This window comes from Xenopus laevis, chromosome 8L (genome assembly GCF_017654675.1).
Source record: "Xenopus laevis strain J_2021 chromosome 8L, Xenopus_laevis_v10.1, whole genome shotgun sequence".
NCBI classification, from domain to species: domain Eukaryota; kingdom Metazoa; phylum Chordata; class Amphibia; order Anura; family Pipidae; genus Xenopus; species Xenopus laevis.
In genome coordinates, this window is record NC_054385.1 from 71,504,207 (window position 1) to 71,528,057 (window position 23,851).

A 23,851-nucleotide genomic window follows, 5' to 3' on the forward strand; every position below is an offset into this window, starting at 1 on the left:
GAAGTCTAGGCCCTGATTAGAATGTCGTAGTAGAATGGAGAAGCAAACGGAGGTTGGAGTGTTGTTGACAGAGCCTGGGACTTTACATCCAGCGGACGAACCAAGGACTGATGGCGGCGGGGCAGCAGCAGATAATGGCATTACTATTCGTCAGGGCAGCATAAGGGCTGGCGTGGGTTTAAAGGAATATGTCGCCCAGGTGCTGCGGCAACTCGGGTACAAGAATGCTCAGTAGCTACTGTTCAGTGCCAGCGTCCTCCCCCTATTTAGAAGACAGTGGGCTCTTCTAGAGGAAACGATTCACTGCAGTTTGGGAAACGCTACGCATTGCATTTAAAGGCACACAACCTATTTAATGTGATACCTTAGTTTAGGGCAAATATTATTAATCTGAGTGTCCCTATAGTGAGCGGTGATTCCTCTGTTTACAGTGTCAGTTTTGGTGACTAATCCCAATTCATCATCTGTAGGTGAAATAAAGTTTTAACAAGATTAGGCAGAGACAAACTTGGGAGGTGCCAATTTGTTGGACCTGCCTATACAATGAAAATGTTATAAGTAAAATATACACAGTATATACACATATATGTACACACACAGATACATTTCCGTCACCAGACCTAGTTGCAATATACTGGCAACATTCTCCTTTAATGTTTGACTGGATTTTACTGGACTGAGCTGTGAAAATAATACAGAATGTTAAAGTCAAGAAGAATAACAGATTCAAGAGCTAGTTTATTTTTTCTCCGACAGTATGGTAGTGAGTGGTGGTTTTTAAAGATTTAAGATTCTTATTTTGGGAATTTCTGCTGCAGCCTGGCTGCTACAGATTCATTACCTTAGCAACCAGGCATCAGTTTGGAAGAGTGAATGGAAGTTCATTCAGAGATGTCCAGAAAAGAGAATTAAGATTAGAATGGCAAGTACTCAGGTCTGGACTGGGAATCAAAATAGGCCCTGGCATTTCAAGTCCCTTACCAGCCCAATAAATAGTGACTGTCTATGGCATCTTACAGCATTTGCCAGAACTCACAGATTGCCAGTCCAGACCTGCAAGTACTAGAGTACCGGTTCTCTGCTGCAATTCACCCATCTGGAATAGGTCCTGAGGGTAATATTTGAAGGTAAGTGGTGCTGTACGTGTTGTCAACTATATGAAGCTCATCTGGACGGTGATGGATTAAGACAGAAGGGGTTCTCGTTTGGAAGAACAATGTTAAATACTCTTTACTCAGAAAACCTGTAATCATCAAGTTTAAGTAGCCCTAGTACAAGGATTCCAAAATTTTCCCTTGTTGACTTCCAAGTGTATGAATTGTAAGCTATTCTCAGGCGATTGCCTGTACACACAGCCTGGCCCATTTAAGTGGTGCTCAGATTGCCCTAAAATTGTCCCGCTCCCTATGTGCAAAATGGCCTCTGTTCGTAAATAAACCCTATTAAAAAGCAAATAATGTTTCTCTGCTAATTTTTGTTCTTGATTATTTAGACCCTGCTAATTTTTTAAACTGAGCACAAATGCACAGGCCCAGAGCCCCTTTGTTGATTCATCTAATTGCACTTTCCCAGAATCTTAGGCCTAGTATATGTATGCAGGTGTGTAATGAGGAGTCAAGAAGGCTTGTAAATAGAACACGTCTATTTGTATCCCATCTGCTCTAAAGAGACCCAGTGGGTTCCAGTAGGCAGCTGTATAAATCCTGCTGTAGTCATGTAAATATCCCTGGTCTTGCCTGGTTCTCAATAGAAATCCATAACTTCCTCATGTCCTAGCTCCAGGCCCGGACTGGCAATCTGTGGGTTCTGACAAATGCCAGAGGGACTGCTGTAAGATGCCATAGAAAGTTATTGGCTATTTAGTGGGCTGGTGAGGTGCTGTTTGGGCCTCTTTGTACTTGGAATGCCTGGGCCTATTTTAACTCCCAGACCTGCTTAGCTCTCCCAACTAGGGATACACCGAATCCAGGATTCGGTTCGGGATTTGGCCAGGATTCTGCCTTTTTCAGCAGGATTCTGCTGGCCGAACCGAATCCGACTCCTAATTTGCATATGGAAATTAGGGATGGGGAGGGAAATCGCATGACTTTTTGTCACATAACAAGGAAGTAAAAAATTTTTCCCCTTCCAACCCCTAATTTGCATATCCAAATTAGGATTCGGCACTGCAAATTAAATATATGTTGGTGCCTTTCGTTTATGGGACCAGGGCAAGTGTATGCTCTGCTTTGTAGGATGTGTTAAGGCTCACAATAAAAAATAAAAAGTCTTCTCCGTAGCTGTACAAATGTTGGGGTTACTATATGTAAGTGCGGGTTTAAAGACAGTAGTATAGTAAGGGCCAGCAGATCAAATAATGCAAAGAGCAGAATGTTATTATATGTGCTAAATTTATGTTTGTATGGATCAGCTGTTCAACTCTGTTTTTATGATTTCTAGGTACAATGGTCCACTATGCTGTGAAGAAGCCCTGGTACATTCAGCAGAACTGGGTGCTGCCAGCCAGCATTTCACATCCCTCTGTGTCTGGCTAGTTTCTGAACTCAAGGTTGTGTCCTCAATGGTAGAGAACATCAGCCCTACAGAAGGTGAGAAAGGAGAAAGGCACTGCTGTAAACTAAAGATATAAATTAAGTAACCTGCTAGCAGAATGAAACTCTATAATATGGACTATGGCGCGCTAGACCTTTTCTCTGCTGGCGTATTTCAGTCTGAGAAGAACCCAGAAACCCTTTTACTTTAATGTGAACCGATTGTCATTTTTCTTGGCTTATATATTCTGTAATGTGTCAAGAAGCTGCCCTTACTGGCAGTGTCTGATAGTTTAATCATAGGAAGTTTGCAGGGGTGCCCTGATCCTAAAAGAAACAAAATAACCATATGGCAGTGATCTGTTCACTTTGTCCAATGACCCTAGCAGGCAGATAGTGTGCTCTACAACACTTTTGACTTCTGGTGACCGACTGCGGATGCCCGATTTATATAGATGTCATTTTCAATCCAGATGTGATCAATCCATGTACAAAACAGATAACAAAGAATCTATTTATACAAACCAGTTTACAATTCTATTGGCTTTAGCACAATGAAGGCAGCCAAATAGACAATAAACTATACGTAGCATTTATAATATTATACTGTATTTATGTAGTGGTAATATGTACTCAGTATGCAGATCTCACATGGTAGACTTTTGCATCCTATAGTGCATGGGCTGCCTTAGTTTATTTTGCACAGTAACCATTCTTGCACCCTGACTACATTCTTGCACTCTGACTACATTTCTTATTGCGTGCTGGTATAATTCAGCTGAAAGACAAGCACCCAACAACACTTCTGCCTCTCATTTTACTTTGAATGGGAAACATCTGACATGCCAATAGTTGTGCTTTTGCTTCAGTGTAGGTTTTGGGGCTGAAATTTGCTAGTGCTGGCCCTGTCAACTATTTGCCATTGCAGATGCTTCCACATTTGTTGAAATAAACCTGTGGAACAAATGCCCTATGTATGTGTCTTTAGCTTGATGCAGTTATTTATATTACAGTATTTTCCCTGTACAGTATTGAACAGAAATTAATTTGAGCTTTGAAAATAATGTTGAATATATGGGCTAATACAGAGTCCCAGCCATAGGAAGTATACACAAAGTACCATAGAGGGAGCATTGAAGTTAGCATATAATCAATCTTAGATAGCAAGATACTATGTAGTTACAATGTGTAGTTATTTGCCCATTGTTTTCAAAAATTTTTTTTTGCTATTTCTTGACCTTAACATGGCACACTGGAAAATAAAGGTTATTCCGTGTAGTTTGGTCTATGCAAGGTACATCATTATATTGCTACATGGACTTCTAGTACCAAAGCAGTTGCAACAATTGGCGAAGGTTGTGGGTTTTTTGTTAAACAAGAGAGTATGCTATCCCTTTAAACATTTGTTTAAATTTTAAATTTTGCTTTTGGACTATGTTTTATTAAATTGTAAAGAATGATGATAAGTGGTTGGGCAATTTGGCATAATCTGTCCATGAATTAGTAAAGCTGTTATTTGAAGAAGTGTTTTTTTAACCACACCATTATCCTTCCTCCATAGGGCCTGAGGATGCAGAGACCTTCCAGCTAGAGATGAGTGGTGTGGTGAATGAGCTTCACTGTCCTTATACCGCATTGACTACAGGGGATGTGACCTGCAGACTGACCAACCTTGATAACTGCCTCCAGCTCCTTGGTAAATGTGACAATTTATCATCCATGCTTGAAATCTGTATGAAAAAGCAACTTATTTATTAGTTTGTCACAAAATTACATGTAAGTCCATTGAGCACCAATTCATGATTTAATTTCATACAACTGAATAATGCTTCCCTAAAAATCTTTGTTTGGAAAACACCCCACCCTAAATTATTATGCAGGCTGAGAGGGGTTTCCAAACTTTTTCACTGTATATACACACATATACATATATTTCCAAAAAGTGATTGTTGCTTTCTATTTCTCAGTATTTCTCAGTACAGAGCTTCAGGCTGCAAGGATAATATCTAACAGGAAGGTTCCAGCTATGGGCTCAGAAGGAGGCAGCACAGAAGCTGTAGAGGAACTGAAGCAAGTTGGGGAAGCTGTGGGTATGCCAGAACACTTGCTTGCTGTCCCAGCAGCTGAATACATGCGAATGCTGCAGATCAAGGTACATCATATAAAGTAAGCTCAAGCTGAAGAGTTCATAGTTGGCCAGAAACTCCACTTTAGACTACACACCTACGTACGCCTTTTCTTCCAGATTGCTGAGATCACAGATGCCGTCCCGGATTTTTCACGGACTGCCCCTCTTTTGAAGACAGAACTGCAGCCTTCACAATGGGTAAGAGACCAGTCAGTGGAAAAACAATGAAGAATAATAAATAAATAATTGTAGTGAAAATGTCAGTTTTGGAGCATTGGTTGGATTGGATTATTTTGGTCCTCTTATCAACAGGAGAAGCTAGCAGATCTACACTGGCAGCTGCTCAGAGAGTATGAATGCAGAATGAGGATGCTGGTCACTCGATGTGATGTCACAGTGCAGTCGTTCTATTGGTCTGAGAGAGCAAAGGTTAGATGAAATCTATTCTTAAAACAAATTCTTTCTGGATACTCCCCACTATCCATTCTATTTTTTTTCATTAGAGTGCAAAGGAAAATCACTTTTCAAATTGTTTCCCATTTCTTTGTTTATTGCACTATGCTATTTGCTAACTTTTCAGTGTTTGTTGCCTGTCTATTGTCCAATACAAACAGGAACTTGGAGCTGCTATGAAGGAGGTTTACTGGCCCTTGCGTCAGTCTCTGAAGACAGAGACCCGCATAACAATGGCCCACCTCCTGGCTGCACGAGAGGAAGATTCTCGAATTCTTCATACATGCAGTGCTGTCTTTCGCCAAAATACTCAGAGTTCTGTCAATAAGGTAAATTTAGGTCTGATTTTCCAAAATGCATAAAGTTACAGGCCAGTTTATAAAAAGCATTACGTTTGTTAATTAATTATTACAGCTTTTCTTGCTGTAAGGGCACATGGGCAGTTCGGCAACATTGTCGCCCCATCGACTAATCGTCTCTTCTTCGGGGCAACACTCGCGGCGCTTCGCTTTCCGAAGTTTTCCTCGTGAGCCAACTTCGGGCGACTTTGGAAAACGAAGTGTCGCGAGTGCCATCCCGCTGTAGATTTTTCATTATAGCCGGCGGAAGGTAGGGGAAGGCAGTTCTGGGAGATTGTTGCCCCGAAGAAGAGGCGATTAGCTGCCAGGGCGACTAATCTCCCTGAATGTGCCCGTGTGCCCTTACCCTTAATATAGAACTTTCAGTCTTGCCATATAGAGTTGCTACAATGACCCGTGGTTGCACTTAACTAGTGGTACACACTGGGCTGCTTTAGAAATATAAGTGTTAAATTGCACCAGAGCAGTTACTAATAACTACTAGTCATTTAGTTGGTAATTCTGCTTCTAGTTAGAAAAGATCTTAATTTTTGCTTTTGCTATGGGCAACTATATTGGTGCAATTTAGTTTTTCTGCTTGCAAATCAGCCACACAATAATTTGACTGCAGCAGCTAGTTCCTTTATAAAAAAACACACTGCCTGTACTAGATACTAGGGCTGTAAGATGACGAAAGCTAAGGAATTGCTCACTACAAAAAAAAGAACCAATTTGTTTCAATCTTCTTCCCTAATTGTTATGCAATCTTTTTAACTTGGTAGGTTCTCATGGCAGGCAATGTACCAGATCGAGGAGGACGGCCCAATGAAATTGAGCCTCCAATGCCCACATGGACAAAGCGCAGAGAAGGGGGAGGAGGGCAGCAGTGGTGGGGAAAACGCAATAAAAGGAGGAAGAAGTAATGGTAATTGGTCTGCCCTGTTGTTAAATCAAAGAATTGTATTACCAGAACAGGGTAGTACTTGCTCAGAAACCCAATGTTAATAGTGAAGTCTTAGCTTCCTCTGGCATCCTTCTAATTTAACCAAACATATTCTGCAAGAACGCATGAATTATGTGCAGAGTATAAATTTTTTTTGTAATTCTAGAAAAAGCTTTAATTTTGTAAATATAGGATATATTTTTTTCAGAAAATGAGTTGAATGCGCTTAAAATGGGTGGAGTGCAAATACTAAGCTTTATTATTTTGGGAGTTGAGTCCCCCTTTTGTCCAGCAGAGGGCACCATATGAAATCTTGTATTCTTTTACAGAATTACAGTTATGAAATGTCTAATTTTTGATTTAGTGTTCCTGAGCAAAAATAGTAGTTTTCATGTGTTTATTTTATTTTTGCCAGCATAAAAAAATAAATATATGCACATGAAAGTGACTTTACATAGCTAATTAAAGAGTGTCTGCTTGTGTGTTGGGTTAATATTAAACCCAAAGTTGTTTAAAGAATGGTAAATTGGGCCTCACTCTTTGCAATTACCTAGAGAGATTCAGCTTGCAAATATGCATGGCTCACAATATAGAACCAAGTACCATTTGCCAGGGTTTAGATTTATTACGTGTGGGATCCCTTATCCGTAAACCCAATAACCAGAAAGCTCAGAATTAGGGAAAGGCCATCTCACATAGACTCCATTTTATCCAAATAATCTAAATTGTAAAAAATTATTTCCTTTTTCTCTGTAATGATAAAACAGTAGCTTGTACTTGATCCAAACGAAGAAATAATTAATCCTTATTGGAAGCAAAACCAGTCTTTTGGGTTTGTTTAATGTTTACATTATTATTATCTGTTATCCAGAAAACCCCAGGTCCCATAAATGTACTCAAATCCCCTCCCCCAAATATTTAGTTAGGGTTGCCTGACACTAGCTGCATTGGGTATGTGCTTTTTGCTGAGGCAGGCAGGTAACTTAACTTGCCCAGGGCCCCATAGCTAACAAAAAGGGCTCCCTTTCACAGTGTGTGGCCTGCAATTTCCTACCATCATGCATTTAAATTTGGGAGGGGAAATTTATTTACATCACTGCACTGAGGTATACATGAGATGATCTGCTTTACGGCTTCAAGAATTTTGTGATATACTGTGGCCTTTCACAAGTTCTTTTGTAGCCCCTACCAATTTGTTACTATAAGATACATTCTGGCATATTTTTAAGTCCTTATAGCATTATCTCAGAATGTTGACTGTATATGTATAGTGCCAGCAGTAAAGTGTTGAATAATGGTGCAGGGCTGTTTATTTTGGCATGAGTTAGGGCCCCTGGTCCCAGGAAAACCATGACTTAATGCTACACAATAATGGCATTCTGCACTGTGAAATGCTTACTACATTTTCAGCACAATAATTCTCCTATGCACAAATGTCGTAGCACCTACAAGAATTTTTCCTATCAGACTCAAGTCTGTTATAACAAGTGGAGGATTAGCTGTATACTTAAAAACAAACGATTTTCTAGCCATCTATATGTAACCACTACTAATTTCCAATTTTTGATAGAATGTTTATTTTGTTTCTTGTTCCTTGTTTAAATATCTTTTAGACTGTTAAAAAATGTAGTGTCCTTTGTCCCCTTTTTGTCCCCTTTCCTGCACTGGGTGCTGGCTCCATTTTAGGAATTATACCCTAGCTGTCTCCTTGTTTGTGCCTCTGCTATGACCCAAAGCTATCACTGAACAGATAACAACCCCCTTGGGTTGATGTCATTAGTGCTAGTACATGTTAAAGGCAGAGCGTGTTAGAATATCACCCAAGGCTGAACTGTTCCTTGGAGAAAGAAAACTTTGCACTGGCATGTATTTTTAAGTCAAGTGGATTTGTCATTTCAGCCATACACAGTAATACAGTACATAGTAGAAACGAAATAACGTTTCTCCAGAACCGATGGTGCTACACATAAGGCTATAAGTGTATATTTCTATTTCTCTTCAAGTGTGTATATTTTTTTTTTCTTCTTGAGGTGAACAAGACACGGCCCTACTGGGTGAGGTAGACATACATTTGTGAGGTTTTTTTATGCAGTTCCTTGTGAATATATTCAGTTCAGTCCTTGGAAGCTGAGATGCCTGATGGCTTGTGGAGAAAAACTGTTGCACATTCTGGTTTGTGCCCTAATACTTTGCGGTATCTTTTACCAGATGGCAGGAGCCTTTCCTGAGTGAGGTAATTAATAGTGTCACAAGAATGCTTTTTTCTTTAGAGCCCCTCCTCCAAGGACAGGAATTGGTTAAAAACACACCTTCCTTATTCTACATTTATATATAAATATTAAACAAAAAAATTATTTGTTTTACTTGTCTTAGCTATGCACTTTTATGGCATGATTGGCTACTTTATAATGTGCCTAATACGTAAATATGTTGTTTTCTGCAGATCTAACATAGGCAACATTCACAAAATCTCCAGTGTTGGTAAATAGATATGATTTAAAAAAAAAATATGGAGTGGCAAAACACTTCCAGTCTTGACATCCAGTCCTACCTTCACCTTCACCTATGTATGCTTCACCTATGCTTCACCTATGCTTAGAGACAGGGTCCTCTGGGCCATTATTTATGGTGATTACTGTGGAATGGACTTTGTTAAAGGAAGTGGCAATTTGTGGCTCTGGTATGACTTTTCAGAGAAAAGCAAAGATTCATTTGTCACCCGCATAATAACCATAAGATGATTGATAAATAGTGGTGACAATTGACAGTAATGTGTCTATGACCTGTGTGCCAGTAGTCTATCTGCTGCCTTCTGTGCCCTGTATATGTGTGCTTATTGACAGACACAGGATCAGCCTGCCAACACACACAGCAGATTTCAGCACAAAACATACATATGTTAGCGTTTTCGTGCCAAAATGCACTATATGCTTTCACTGGCTTATCATGTGTCAGTGAACACATATAGAAGGGTCAGCTTTTCTAGTCCTGCTTACAGCAATACAGGTGTGGGACCTGTTATCCAAGACCAAGAGTTTTCTAAATAACTCATCTTTCTGTAATTTAGATCTTTATACCTTAAATCTAATTAAATAAGATTTATACATGAATTAAAACCAATAGTATTGTTTTGCTTTCAATAGGGATTTAGTATATCTTAGTTTGGCGCAAGTACAAGCCTTTGTTATATAATTATAGAGAACAAAGGAAATCATTTTTAAAAATCTGGATTAATTGGAAAAAATTGATTCTGCAATTCGGCACTTTCTGGATAACTGTTTTCCAAGTAACAGATCCCATACCTATAGAAGGATTTCTTTGGAGAAAACATGCCAAATGATGTTTATCGTACCTACCATATTAAATTTCAGGTATCAGTTTCCAGGAATACGAGCTAGCCTAACATGGAGAAAAAAAATTGGGTGTGCATTCCATGCAGAATAGCATTTTCTGCTTCTGTTAATTTACCAAAATAATTGCTTAAAAAGCGCAGATGTGAGGTGTAACGTCATGTGAGCCTTGAAAGGAAAATACCAACAGGAAAATAATAAATGATTGGCAATGCACATTTTCTACTTTATAAAGTGTCTTCCTCAAAATATTTATTTATAGATGTATGAAAAAATATCTTCCCGTTGCCTCCGTCTTCTTCAGTTCACGCACATGTACATTCATTTTACTGGAAGAACACGAGGTGTATGAACTGTTCCGAGAAAAAAATACAGTTCTGTCAATACAAGTACAATGTTTTGAAAGCTGGGGGTACATTATATTTTATAATGTCAATACAACTAATGACAATACGAAGCATTGTTTAGAAGAATTTTGCAGGTTACTTATGGCTATTGTTATTTATGTATACACACATGCAAACAAACACCCACAAAGTTGCACAGTGTTTGTTTTTATAGCTATTAAACCATAAAATCTGTCGCAGCATTTACAGAACAAGACTAATGAGGACAGTGTTAGGGGGACCATTTTTTTTTTAACTTTCTCAATAACTCTGGGGGGGAACTTCATTGGGACTATACAGAATAAATATAAAGAAGGGTCTTTATATATTATTCTTAGCATGTATTTATAGTGGCCAACATATAGCGCAGTGCTGTAATATTTATAGTCCTAATATTTCGACTGGAGACCAATATTACAATACAAATGAAGATCTGATAAGAGCTGACTGTACTAATTGTACAATGACTAAAAATGAATAATAGAATATGCACACATATTGTTATATAATTATTATATTATATATATTTCCCATCTGTGTGTGAGATCCCAAAACATTTAGGGGCACATTTACAAAGCTCGAGTGAAGGTCCCCATAGGCTTGCCTGCGTTTTTTTGATCGAAGGATATTCCTTCGATCGTTGGATTAAAATCCTTCGAATCGTTCGATTCGAAGGATTTAATCGTTCGATCGAACGAATAATCCTTCGATCGTTCGATCGCAGGATTTGCGCAGGATTTGCGCTAATTAACCCTCGATATTCGACCCTTAGTAAATCTGCCCCTTACTGTTGCAGACCAGATACAATCATACAAGCCATACTGACTGACATCATCTATAGATTCGTAATGATCAATTACATTCAGACTTTACATTTTCTTGCAAATTGCAGGTTTAATGCCACAATTACCTCCAGCCTTACTCCAAATCATTTCTTTAGATATTTTCATCAACATTACACATATTTCATGACCTTTTTGCAGATTTGGTATCAAAAGGAATCCATCATTAGAGGTTTCTGATGGGTCACAGATAATTGCTGGTTTTTTTTTCCTGTAAGAAATGACTGCTTTGTGAAACATGCCTTCACAAGAAGGGAAACCTTTTTTTTTTAGTCTTAAAAGAATGTCAGATTCACAAATGTTTTACTCCATTTTCTTTTATGAACTTGAAAAGCCTTTTAAGAAACGGACAAGTCTACTGACTGGCCATAATAATGTACATGTGCTTGCATTACCAAGGTTCGAGCCAGAAATGTGTTATCAGAGGTGAAATTGTGTTATGCTTTTTCTAAAAAATGAAATTCAGATGGCCTTAATTTGTTATTTAACAGCTGACTGGTAGAGCTGAGCACTTTACTCCAGTTTAATGCCACTTCTTAAGGGTAGGGACACACTGGGCGATTTGGGGAGATTTAGTCGCCTGGCGACTAATCGCAGCGACTTTTCTCCCCGAATGCCTCCCCTCACTCTGCGCCTGGATAAAATGAAAAGTCGCCGGCGCTAATCACACACGGCGATTCGTTTTCCGAAATCGCGCGAAGTTGCCTCATGAGGAAACTTCGGGCGACTTCGGAAAACAAATCGCCGCGTGTGATTAGCGCAGGCGATTTTTCATTTTATCCAGGCGCAGAGTGAGGGGAGGCATTCGGGGAATATTGGTCGTGGAAAGTCGCGGCGATTAGTCGCCAGGCGACTAAATCTCCCCAAATCGCCCAGTGTGTCCCTACCCTTAAGGGGAACTATTGCGAAATGAGAATTTAATAAGAGCTTCATCACACAGAAATAAGAAACTTTCTAAAATAATTAATTAGAAATTCTGTATCGTTTTTGAAATAATCAAGTTTCTCTTCACTCTCCCCCTCTGAGCATCCATTCCTCTTCATGCAGGAGCTGGGTGTCAGATTTTGATGGACAGATCCAATATATCTTTTTGGTGGGATCCCTTTCCTAGCAAATGTATCGATCACTCAAATAACTGACTCCAGCACAAACAAAAGCTAACAAAATAACGGACTTTCTTCTGAAACATTGTTACATCTTAAGTAAATAATCATATGGGTGCTGTGAGCTATTTGGACGAATAAATAATAACGTTATATAAATTATCATAGTGACTATGGTTATTGCTTTTTGGTTTGTATCGTGTTATGTGGCCAGGGTACAATAAATTGACAGCACACCAGAAATGTAGAATGTTCACAGTGCAAATAGAAACAGCAGCAACAACATGTATGAAAGCAACTGTATTGTGACAATACATAAACAGCTAGGAACTATTGCATGGGTTTGTAATTCACAAGGGAATACAATGCAAAACTGTACCAAAACACAACACTGCACATTGTTTTTGCAGATATAAAAAAAATCCCTGAGTTGTGCTAAGTAGGTGTGTGTGTGTGTGTGTGTGTGTATATATATATATATATATATGTATATATATATATATATACACACACACATAACATTTTGAGCACTATTATTACAAATATGTGCATTTGTTTTATTATATACAAACTGTGGCTTGCACAGAACCATGTACAATATCCAATATGTGTTTCCAGACCTTGGTCCACTTCAGACACTCCCACCAAGCTGGGCTTGTGTTGCACACAAAAATCATACAAAAGAACATTTTTGCACACGAGATTTAAAAGTCAAGATGCTGAATCAGGTGCTTGTCTTCATTCTGCCAGTATTAGAGGCAGCAGTATGTACATCATCTCTGTACAAGCAGTACCATAACTTTCCAAATAAATTAAATGCCCAGAAATGTACCACTTTTAGAACTCCAATAGCACAGTGCATTTTGATTCAGTTTGATTCATAATATCATTGAAAAAGAATTCTGCATTCCAGGTGATTTTACATGATGTACTGAGATACTGCAGAGTCCAAAGCTTTCACATGCATTGGTTTATGATGTCTGCTTAGATGTTGATTCAAATCTTTATTTAGAGGTTACAATTTTCCATCACACTGAAGGTGGAGAGAGCCCATGGGATCCAGGATTGGAGAAACAGAAGGCTGCATCCTTGAATCCAGCTTCAGTGCCCGTAAATCCTCTTGCAAGTCACTCAGCTGGCTCTGCAGCCTGGCATTTTCCACTAACAGCTCAGAATTGGAGCTATGTAGTCCGGCATTTTCTAAAAGCAGATTGTCCCTTTCCTGCAATGTATCACATACAGAAAGATATCACATACAGGAAAGCATAATGATGGCCTTTGTCTATTCTTTGTCTTGTTTACTGTTTTTGGCATTGCCTTGGCCAAGTTGAAGGGGTTGTTCTCCTTCCAATACTTTTTTCAGTTCAGTTGGTTTCAGATAGTTCACCAGAAATAAAGACTCTTTCCAATTACTTTCTATTTTCTGTGTGCCTGTTTTTCTAATATTGAAGTGTAAAGTCAAATTTTTCACCGCTTCAAAGCAGATCTGGGAAGGAGGGGGGTTGCTGACTCTCTAAACTGTTCTAAATTGATACATTTAGTTGATACATTTCTTATCTTTGTCCCTGCTGAGCAGAATCCCTTTGTTTCATTAACGTTAGCTGTTATAATTTATACAATAGTTGCTAATATTCCAGAGAGGCTGCTGAGAAATGTATCAACTTGGGGCCTTATTTATCAAAATCCAAATTTTTAAATAAAATCCAAAATCCAATATTTAAATAAAAAAAGTTTGACCAAACAATTGGACCTTATTTATTATTAAAAAAGCACAATTTCATCGGATAAGGAACAAACATGATAAAATCGAGCGAAAACACGAAATTGTATATGTTTTTGCCTGAATCGCGTTTTTTTACGGATTTTTGCCCAAAAAGTTCTAAATAGTCAGATTTTTGGGCTAATTCCAGCACAGAGAACGGAACAAGATGAGCTCTGTCAATGCGGGCGCTCAGCCGGAGAAAATAGGGAACGTATAAACTTCATCAAATATGGCTTTATTCCTGCAAACAATGTGACACACAGAGGCAATCAAGGTGCAGTTAAGCCTACGCGTTTCGTGCCCAGAACAAACGGCACTTCATCAGAGCGAGCTCTTTCATCAGAACTGAAAAAAGTGTTTGGAAGGTGAACAACCCCTTTAAAGGCAGCTGATATAATTGGTAAAACAGTTACTAATATTCCACAAATGCTGCTGAGAAATATATCCACTAATGTAGCAAATTGTAACAGTTTACAGTCTGCACATGAATTACTGAGCTGCCAGACTCAAACACCAGAGAATTCTGGAAAAATGGTCAAAAACTATAAAAAAAAAAAAGTCTTTATTTCTGGTGAACAATTTGACAACTGAACTGAATATTTGGAAGGTGAACAACCACAAAAGGGCTAATATACTATTATAGGTTTTAACTGAGCATGCCCAAATAGAAAATGAAAGAAAAGATCCAACTGGTTGCAAGCAGAACCCTGAAATTTGTGCCTTGTGCTGTATTCTCCAGTGCAGAACTGGCATGTTTGTGCACTTTGTACTTATAAATATGAGAACAATTAGGTTCAAGTATTTTACTGCATGGAGTTTTGACAAGTGTAATTCTGCACACATTTTGCACCTGTAAATTTGCATTTTGGGGTGTTTAGACTGTTACCACCAACCTGCTCTACTTCTTGCAGCTGGACAATAAATGACTGTGATCTTCTGCAGGAATTCTCACAGGGAGATGTAACAACAGCTGGACGTTCTACAGCATTGCAGTGAGCAGAGTCTGCATTTGGAGACCTGTCTGTCTGGGTAGCCTTTTGGCACTGTATTTTAATACTCTGGCCTCTGGAATCAGAATCTGCTTCTGTAGAACTAACAACATCAGGGGACCAGCTCTTCATAAGTTCCTTGTCTAAAACTAGAATGAAGAAAATAGGTCATTTCTGTAAGGGAGTAATGTTTGGTACAACATGAAAAAATGTAACAAAAAATATCAGTCCTAGGGCAGTCCTAGACGGCTTCTAGATCTCTCCTCCAGTATTACTAACTCAAAGCAAAAATTATTGACAAGTAAATTAAGTATGAAACATCCAGTGTTTATTTAACAGGAAATCTTCTTGACAGTCACAGAATTCTCTTTTTAACACACTTTTGAAGAAGAATGAAACTGCAGGGGGGGGGGCAAGTTGCCACTTACCTCTTTGTTAGTGGCTAGTGCTCCTCTTCTTTAAAAAAGCACCAGCCCAAGGTAGCGCCTGCATAGCAATGCCCATCTAACTTCTTTTTCCAGACACCCCTTCAGCAGTTCTGCAGGGTGCATGTGCAGTGCAGAAAGATTTTTAAAAAAATTCTATGTGCTCCCATGCAAACTGAAAGGGAATCCTGATGGAGAAGAAGGGCATTGCGATGCAGTGCTCTACATGATGGTATAATGCATTTTTTGAAGAAGAAGAGGAGCACCAACCTAGGTTAGCAGGTTAGTTACTAAAATCACTGGACAGGTGCCAAACAATTTTAGGCACAACTAATACATTTATATTTCCTTCTCCTTCATTAGAAGTGTTTTATATGTATCTAGACAGGTGTACAGGGACAACATGCACCGATGCATACCAACTGGTAACCCTAAAGGGATATGAAGTTTTGCTCTGGTTCAGTAACCCAAAGTAACCAACTAGCAGTTAGCCGTTACCTTATGTAAAGGGGATGTTTACCCCAAAACTGTTTTGACAATAAAGATCAATAGAATCTTAGGGTACAGATGCAGAAGCATTTCCTAATGATTTTCTCCTCATTGTTGCTCAATGTGAACAGAGCAATAGAACTGGACAGATAAGCTTTAGGAATCCGGTCTCCTCTCAGCTTTGGGCAGCTAGCTTGAAACATTTTGTCAAGAGTCAGAGCTAGGAGTGCAGAGAATGTAACAAAGACATATATTGCCTTTAATTGCAACTATATTTACATTAACATCAAGCAGATTTTAGGGGCCATTTATGTCTATCGAGCAGCGTTTTTTGCACTTGGCGCACTGCCGTAGATATTGCAGAACTGCCGCAGGTCTCTGAGCTCTGAACCTGTGTATTGCTTTTCCCAGTACAAGTATATGACCCCTGTCTATCTAACTGCTGCTGAGAAATACTATTTTTTTGAAGAAATCTAAATTCAGCTCAGTATAATAAAAGGCACAACGTTTGCCAGACACAGTAACCCATAGAAACCACTAATACAGTATACAGGCATGGGATCTGTTATACAGAAACCAGTTATACAGAAAGCTCTAAATCAAGGAAAGGCCATCTCCCATAGACTCCTTTTTATCCAAATTTTTGAAAAATGATTCCACTTTCCTCTGTAATAATAAAACAGTACCTTGTACGTGATCCAAACTAAGATATGATTAATCTTTATTGGAAGCAAAACCAGTCTATTGGGTTTATTTAATGTGTACATGATTTTCTAGTAGACTTAAGGTAAGAAGATCCAAATTATGGAAATATCTGTTATCCAGAAAACCCCAGCTCCCAAGCATTCTGGATAATAGGTCCCATACATGTATTTGCTTTTAAACACATAACCATTAAATGCCATTTGCTGACTGGGTGCTATAGATGACAAGATTTGCACCTTTTATTTTAATACCTTATCTGTAGAGATACCAAGACAATTGTAGTATGTGTAGCATGCCTACATCCAGGTATATGGGTAACTCATATGTTCTCTTATTTAAATGGGTTATTCTCCTTTACACCTTTCAATATGACATAGAGAGCACTATTCTGAGACAATTTGCACAAAATTTTTTTTTTTATTATTTGTAGTTTTTGTAGTTATTTTAGTTTTTTATACAGCAGCTCTCCAGTTTGCAATTTCAGGAATCTGGTTGCTAGGGGTCCAAAGTACCCTAGCAACCATGCATTGATTTTAATCAGAGACTAGAATATAAATTGGAGAGGCCTGAATAGAAAGATGAGTAATTAAAAGTAGCAATAACAATTTTGTAGCCTTACAGAGGCAATTGTTTTTTTAGATCGGGTCCCATTTGAAATCAGGAAAGGATCAGAAGAAGAATTTAAAAACTATATAAAAAAAATTAAATTAAAAAAAAGTTGCTTAGAAATTCTATAACACACTATTCTATAATACCACACTAAGGGGCACATTTACTTAGCTCGAATGAAAATGAAAAATACTTCGGATTTCAAAGTATAATTTTGGCTACTGCTGCCATCGAATTGGCGACTGTGACCTTCGACCGCGACCTTGAATCGAATGATTCTAACTAAAAATCGTTCGAATATTCAACCATTCGATAGTCAAAGTACTGTCTCTTTAAAAAAAAACTTTGACCACCTACTTCGCCACCTAAAACCTACCGAGCACCAATGTTAGCCTATGGGGAAGGTCCCCCCATAGGCTTTCTAAGTAATTTCTGATCGAAGGAAAATCGTTCGATCGATGGATTAAAATCCTTCAAATCGTTCGAATGCGGTAAATCCTTCGACTTCGAAGTCGAAGGATTTAACTTCGATGGTCGAATATCGGGTTAATTAACCCTCGATATTCGACCCATAGTAAATGTGCCCCTAAAAGTTAATTTAAAGGTAAGCCACCCCTTTAACCACAGTGTAAGTCTTCTAAAGTATATAAACGACATCCATAGCTCCATATGATTTATATGCAACTGGGGTATAACTTGGGATTCCTGGTTCCCTCATCTGCTGGCCTCAGTGCCCCTTCCAATAAGGAACGGGGAATTGTGAGACACAAGCAAGAGGGGAGCTTGAGCAGGTACTTACTGAGTCCCCCCATTCCACCTATAGTTGCACCACTGACAACACAGTTCTTATGCACAGCATTTATTTGGCTCACACAGAATGAGGCCACTGTGTATGTGTTTGCTAGCATGTATTCATTTACAGCAGGAAGGAAAGGGGTATCGTTAACCTCCTTATTTTTTGTAAACTGATATCTGTGGACCGTACTATAGATGTCCTACTCCACTTTTTTGCTTCACTTACCTCCACAAACAAAGCCTTGTTTAGCCACAGCCCAAATCTGCAAATTGAAGAAAACAATATGGGTTAGGGTATAGGCATGTTTCATATGTACTTATATGAGAGTTAAGGGGTTCTCCAATTGTGCTTGTTATACAGCTAGCACATGGTATAGGCAAACATGAGCTATGGTACATGCAGCCTCCCCTTATTGTTGGGTAATAGAGAATCCAAAGAGCTACTGGATGTAGGGCCTGTCCATCCCACTTCAGGGTTACAAATGCAGAAGTGAATTATGGAACATGTAGTATGTCCCTCCCACTGAAGGGTGTGTAAAAACCAAATTAGGAGATATTTTGTTATATCATTTGTTCTAGTGTGAGGCAACTTCTTACTGAAAGGCATTTTATTCTTGTACCAAATACTAACATTCCAAGCAGCTCTTTAAATGCTAAATGTGAATCAATAAATACCTTGATTACATTCTCCCATGCATTACTTGTACATGGCTGCCATTTTGCAGTAACTTACACAGTGTGTGCACAAGGGTGATTTCTTTAGCCGAGTCTCCACCAAACTCTGCAGAAAGCTGACCCCCAACTTGGTGCAGAGGTGACTGGCTTTCCTGAAGTATAAAGTCATCTCCTGGCGACTCACTGGACCATCACTGTAAAGGAGAGGTTGCTCCATTATCATACACTTAACTGGTATTATCTGTGCATTTGCTCTTTAGTGCGGGTTGCCATACTTACTGGTCCCTTTCCAGAATGTGACAAGAGAATGGTAGGCTGGCCACAATTTTGTCAAAGTCTTCCAGAGAAATATATCCTCGTTGCTCCGGGTCATAAAACTGGAAAACGGACTAAAACAGAGAGAGACCGATGCAGAAGAACACATGAATGACTTCATCAATACCTTTTTAAATAATAGTTGTGGCAAAATGCACTATTGTTTCTACGTGATTTGGCTTTCAAAACAACAACTCCAAATATTTTCTCTTCTCAGATACAACAATAGGATCGCTTGTTACAACTATTCCTATTAAACAGAAACATAGGACAATGGGGCATTTATAATGGCAATTAATCAGTTTATAAGCTAATTACACCCTTCTGTAACCGGCCCTTTTTCATGTACTCAATATGACCACTTTCTTTTGAACCTGGATGAGCTGTGATGAAATACCAGCACCAGCTAGATAAGTAGGCATCAATTAGTAAACAGATGGGGTCCAGAGACATTAAGAAGGGCTCTCACATGATATTTTCCATTGTCCAAAGAGCCTCTAATTACATTTCTTGGTTCTGCCCACCACATAAGCTTTGTAGGGATTTCTTTGTATATATGATATATGTAAAAATGCAAGCTGAGGATGAGTTGGCTGTGTTTAAGTGATTCACATTTAATGTGGGATCTCAAAGGGTAGAGACCCAGCTTTTCGTGACCCTGGACACGTCCCTTAAAGGAGAAAAAAAGCTTAACTAAAGGAGTAGGCTAGAAATATTGTACATTATGTACTGAGCTTCTGTACCAGCCCAAGGCAACCATAGCCCATTAGCAGGAAATATCTGTGCATCTCTGAAGATGCCCCTGTAGCTCCCCATCTTCTTTTCTGCTCATTCACTGCACATGCTCTGTGCTGCTATCAGTTACTGAGCTTAGGGATTAATGCACAATATACTGAATATACAGTATATGTTATATATATCACAACATAAGGTTTATTTTAGGGATGCACCAAATTCACTATTTTAGGATTCGGTGAATCCTTTGTGAAAGATTTGGCCAAATAGCACACCAAATCATATGTAAATTAGGGAAACTAGAGGGAAAGAAAACTGCACAAACAGCATGTTTTTTGACTTCCTTGCTTGTGTGATGAAAAGTCACATGATTTTCTTAATTCAGATTCAGATTCTTTCCCAAATCCCAAACCGAATCCTGGATTTTTTACTAAATAATTCAAATCATTGGTACATAGCAGTTGTGAAACTCCTGTGACAACTTTAAAGTCCTGGTTCATTACTACTATAGAGATGCTGAACCTTTAGAATGGTTCAATAAGTTTAGTTTATGCCAGTGTCCTAAAGTACTTAGTGTGCCTATGATGGCTGCCTTGTTTGCTGTAAAGTGCTTTGAGTGCCATGGGAGAAAAGTGCTATATAAAAATGATTTCCCTATCAACCTATACCCATGCAGTATGGTTCAGCTGCCAATGGGCAGATATAAGGTAATCAAATAGGACTTTTATCACCTTAAACAAAATAAATAACATGTATTTTCTGTAGCACTAGGCCTGCGTTGTAAATATTGATTCACACATTGTTTCATTGTGCCCAAGTTATAATAGTTTCAGAAGAGGCTATAGAAGTGAAGAGAAAGGTTAGCAGCAAAAGAAATAAAGGCAGGCTGTTTGCCACTCTTGCACTGTGATTCCTGTATTTAATGGCATATTCTGGCTCATTTATTGGCAGAGAATCTGGTACTTTGGTATTAAATCAGCTTAGAACTCTGCAAGAAGGGTTAACCTAAGCACAAGCAAATCAGGAAGTATAGTCAGGAAGTGTGTGTGCTTGTGTAAGCGCTGCATGCCTGATAGTGAGACAAATGTGCATACCTTCTAAACTAGAATATCACAATGTGCACAAGCATGACATTTCTGCTCCTTCACTACTTTAAAGGGCTTATTCACCTAATTTAACTTTTAATACGATGTAGGGAGTGATATTTGGAGACAATTTGCAACTGTTTTCTATTTTTTGTAGTTTTTGAGTTCGTTAGCTTTTTATTTAGCAGCTCTCCAGTTTGCAATTTCAACGATCTGATTGCTAGGGTCCAACTTACCCTAGCAACTATGCACCGATCTGAAGAGACTGGCATATGAATAGGAGAGGGCCTAACTAGAAGATTAAGTAATAAGAAGTAGTGATAATTAATTTCTAGCCTTACAGAACATTTGTTTTTAGATGGAGTCAGTCATCCCCATTTGAAAGCTGGAAAGAGTCAGAAGAAGACAAATAATTAAAAAAAAACAAAAAAAATTAAGGCCAACTGAAAAGTTGCTTAGAATTAGCCATTGTATAACATACTAAAAGTTAACCTGAAGGAATTGTTCAGTATAAAAATAAAAACTGGGTAAATAGCTGTGCAAAATAAAATGTTTCTGGATCACTAATATAATAGCCAGAACACTACTTCCTGCTTTGCAGCTCTCTTGGTTTCCACTGATTGGTTACCAGACAGTAACCAATCAGTGACTTGAGGGGGGGGCACATGGGTCATAATTGTTGCTTTTGGATCTGAGTTGAATGCTGAGGATCAATTGCAAACTCACTGAATAGTTATGTCCCATGTGGCCCCCTTAAAGTCGCTGACTAACTCAAAGTGAGAGAGCTTAAAAGGAGAAGTTCTGGCTATTATATTAGCCATAATAGTTGATTTTTAGTATTTTATAGAATGGCCAATTCTTAGCAACTTTTTAACTGGTCCAGTAGCGATCCTAGAGGGGGACGGGCCCTGGTGCGTGACGCGCAGCCGGGCCTCGCCCCCCTCCGTACGGCCGCATTTGGCCGCATTTGTTAGTGGCGCACGGACTGCCGGGGGGCCCTGAGGGGGTGCGGGCCCTGGCCCGCTCGCACCCCCTGCTCCCCTGGTAGTTCCGCCACTGAACTGGTCTTCATTTTTTATATAAATAGTTGTTGAGTTAGATTCGCATTCATCATCTGACTCAGTAATGGTGCACAAGTAAGTCATGGGGTTGTGAAGCCCATGGACCTCCACTATGTGGCAGGTAAAACTTGTCATCCTTAAATCTTTGTGCTTCATACAGTAGACACAGTTTGCGCCAGGCAGTGGCAGACACAAAAAACAGCCACAGTTTTTTAAAGTGGACCTGTCACCTAGACACAAAAATCTGTATAATAAAACATGAAATCCAATTTCTATTCAGCACTTCCTAGATGTCACTGCACTCCACACATTCCCCCATTTCTCTTCACTGTTTAATTGTGTAACCAGTGCATGGGGATAGACATCAGGTCCCCCATTCTGGTGCACAAACAAGATTCTGAGATGATACAAGGCTTGCCTTAATAACAGTGTCCAAAAAATGTCTGCTGCCTGCTTGCTATAATTATGAATTCCCAGACTGAAGGAAACAAGATTCAAATAGTTTATATAGTGTAATTAAAGTTCATTTTGCTTGACTAATGTGATAAAATAGGATTTTAAATACTATGTTTGGGTGACGGGTCCCCTTTAAGGGTACATTAGCCCTAATGTCCTTTAGTTTGCTTTAGTTTACAGTAAGCCATGGCAATGGTCAAATTTAAAGGGCCAGTGACACTAGTAAAATATAGTAAAAGCTTTTGAACACATATATTATTTACCTAGGCTGCAGTTTCATGTGCATTCCTAGACTCTGAGGTATCTGTATCAAAATAAAAATGAATAACAAACTCTAGTTTTTGGGGTCAATGGACACAATAAACAAGGTGGGGCTTTTGTTTACACAGCCAATAAACATGTAATTAAATACAGAACTTTTATTTCAAGAATATATCTTTACTAGTACTGGTATTAGCAATAGATATAAGTAAATCTAACTTTAATTTTTATTGAAAAGTGGTCATAAAAATCTATATCTGATAAGCAACCTTCTGCAGAATTACAAATGCTAGCATCCTGTTGACAACTCGGCTTGGAAGAAAATGCTGCAACTGGATGAAAAACATTTGCCTGCCTCTAGACTCTAGATATCCTAGCTGCCTGCTTTCTTGTTGGAATCTAACTACAGTACTACTTTCAGTCATCAGACGAGTCTGATTATGTGTTCAGGAAAAGAACTAACCACATACATTTGGTTTTGTAAATTCGAAACTCACAGTTTCTTCGGCGTTTAACACACACATTTGAAGTTGTTAAAGCAACAGGTTTTCAGTTACCAGTGGCTGCTTACTGGTAAAGTACTGACACAAATAACATATATGCTACACTGTGTGAAATGTGACTGGCTTTTACAAAATTCAGTATTAGCTTACCTCCACCATTTGTTCCACATTGTGACTGAGGGTCTCAGGGTCTGGCTGTAGGGGGACTGTATGGGGCCACTGTAATATCCCACTTGGAGGTTTGTGAGGTGCTGAGGGCTATAAGTAAGAGAAACATTATGTGAGAAAGGTGGGTAGTGCAGCTACTACATTAGTGCCGAAAACTGAATATGTCTGTGTCTAAGTTCTGAATATTAGCAAATTATGACCAAATTTTACATGAAGGCTACCTGCTCTGATCGGTACATACTTAAAATACAGATAATAGCACCAAATCATCAAGTGACCATGTAGTAACTAAGTCCAGAACATTATATCACACGGGTGCCAGCAGAAATGCCAGACCACTACAGTTGCACTATAAATGACTAAATCAAGGGTTCTGGTCCAGAATTTTTCTTCCTGAATTATCTGTTAGGATTAAAGAAAACCAAGGCTTTTAGATGTACAGGGCATTATGTAGATCGCCATGAGAAAAATCTATATCATTTTCATAAACATTTTTATTATATCACTTTTCATCTCACTATAGAAATAGTCAAGTCTGTCTATCAGGCACTACAAATAAAAAGTTAATTGTGAAAGTTTATATGTTCTTACCAGGGATTTGTGACTCCGCGGTTCCCTTGCATAGGACAAGGAATAAATCTCATCTTCTGTGTGAAATAGATCAAGTGATGACTGCAAGAATAAAGTTACTGAGATTGACATCTTGCATACTGTTTACAAGGTGCAACCTTTGGTCAGGGGCAC

General features: G+C 38.7%; 2 protein-coding genes across 3 annotated transcripts in view; one reads left to right on the plus strand and one right to left on the minus strand.

Moving 5' to 3' along the window:
* fam98a.L (family with sequence similarity 98 member A L homeolog) lies at positions 1-13,311 on the plus strand (the record flags this gene model as incomplete). The annotated part of the gene is given in 9 exon segments (NM_001093909.1): positions 1-216; positions 2,440-2,588; positions 4,093-4,227; positions 4,499-4,683; positions 4,777-4,857; positions 4,972-5,088; positions 5,274-5,441; positions 6,233-6,375; positions 13,114-13,311. Coding segments are annotated over 8 exon segments (1,158 nt in total). The 3' UTR covers positions 6,374-6,375; positions 13,114-13,311.
* The window catches only part of rasgrp4.L (RAS guanyl releasing protein 4 L homeolog), a 23,179-nt gene continuing 11,687 nt past the window's right edge, over positions 12,360-23,851 (minus strand). For both annotated transcript variants that reach the window (XM_041572953.1, XM_018230277.2), the window contains 7 exons: positions 23,699-23,779; positions 23,090-23,197; positions 18,803-18,912; positions 18,582-18,717; positions 18,075-18,111; positions 14,730-14,974; positions 12,360-13,296 (listed from right to left, as the gene is read on the minus strand). In XM_041572953.1, the coding sequence (XP_041428887.1) occupies positions 13,090-13,296; positions 14,730-14,974; positions 18,075-18,111; positions 18,582-18,717; positions 18,803-18,912; positions 23,090-23,197; positions 23,699-23,779 (924 nt within the window). In that variant the 3' untranslated portion in view covers positions 12,360-13,089. The remainder of the gene's footprint in view (positions 13,297-14,729; positions 14,975-18,074; positions 18,112-18,581; positions 18,718-18,802; positions 18,913-23,089; positions 23,198-23,698; positions 23,780-23,851) is intronic.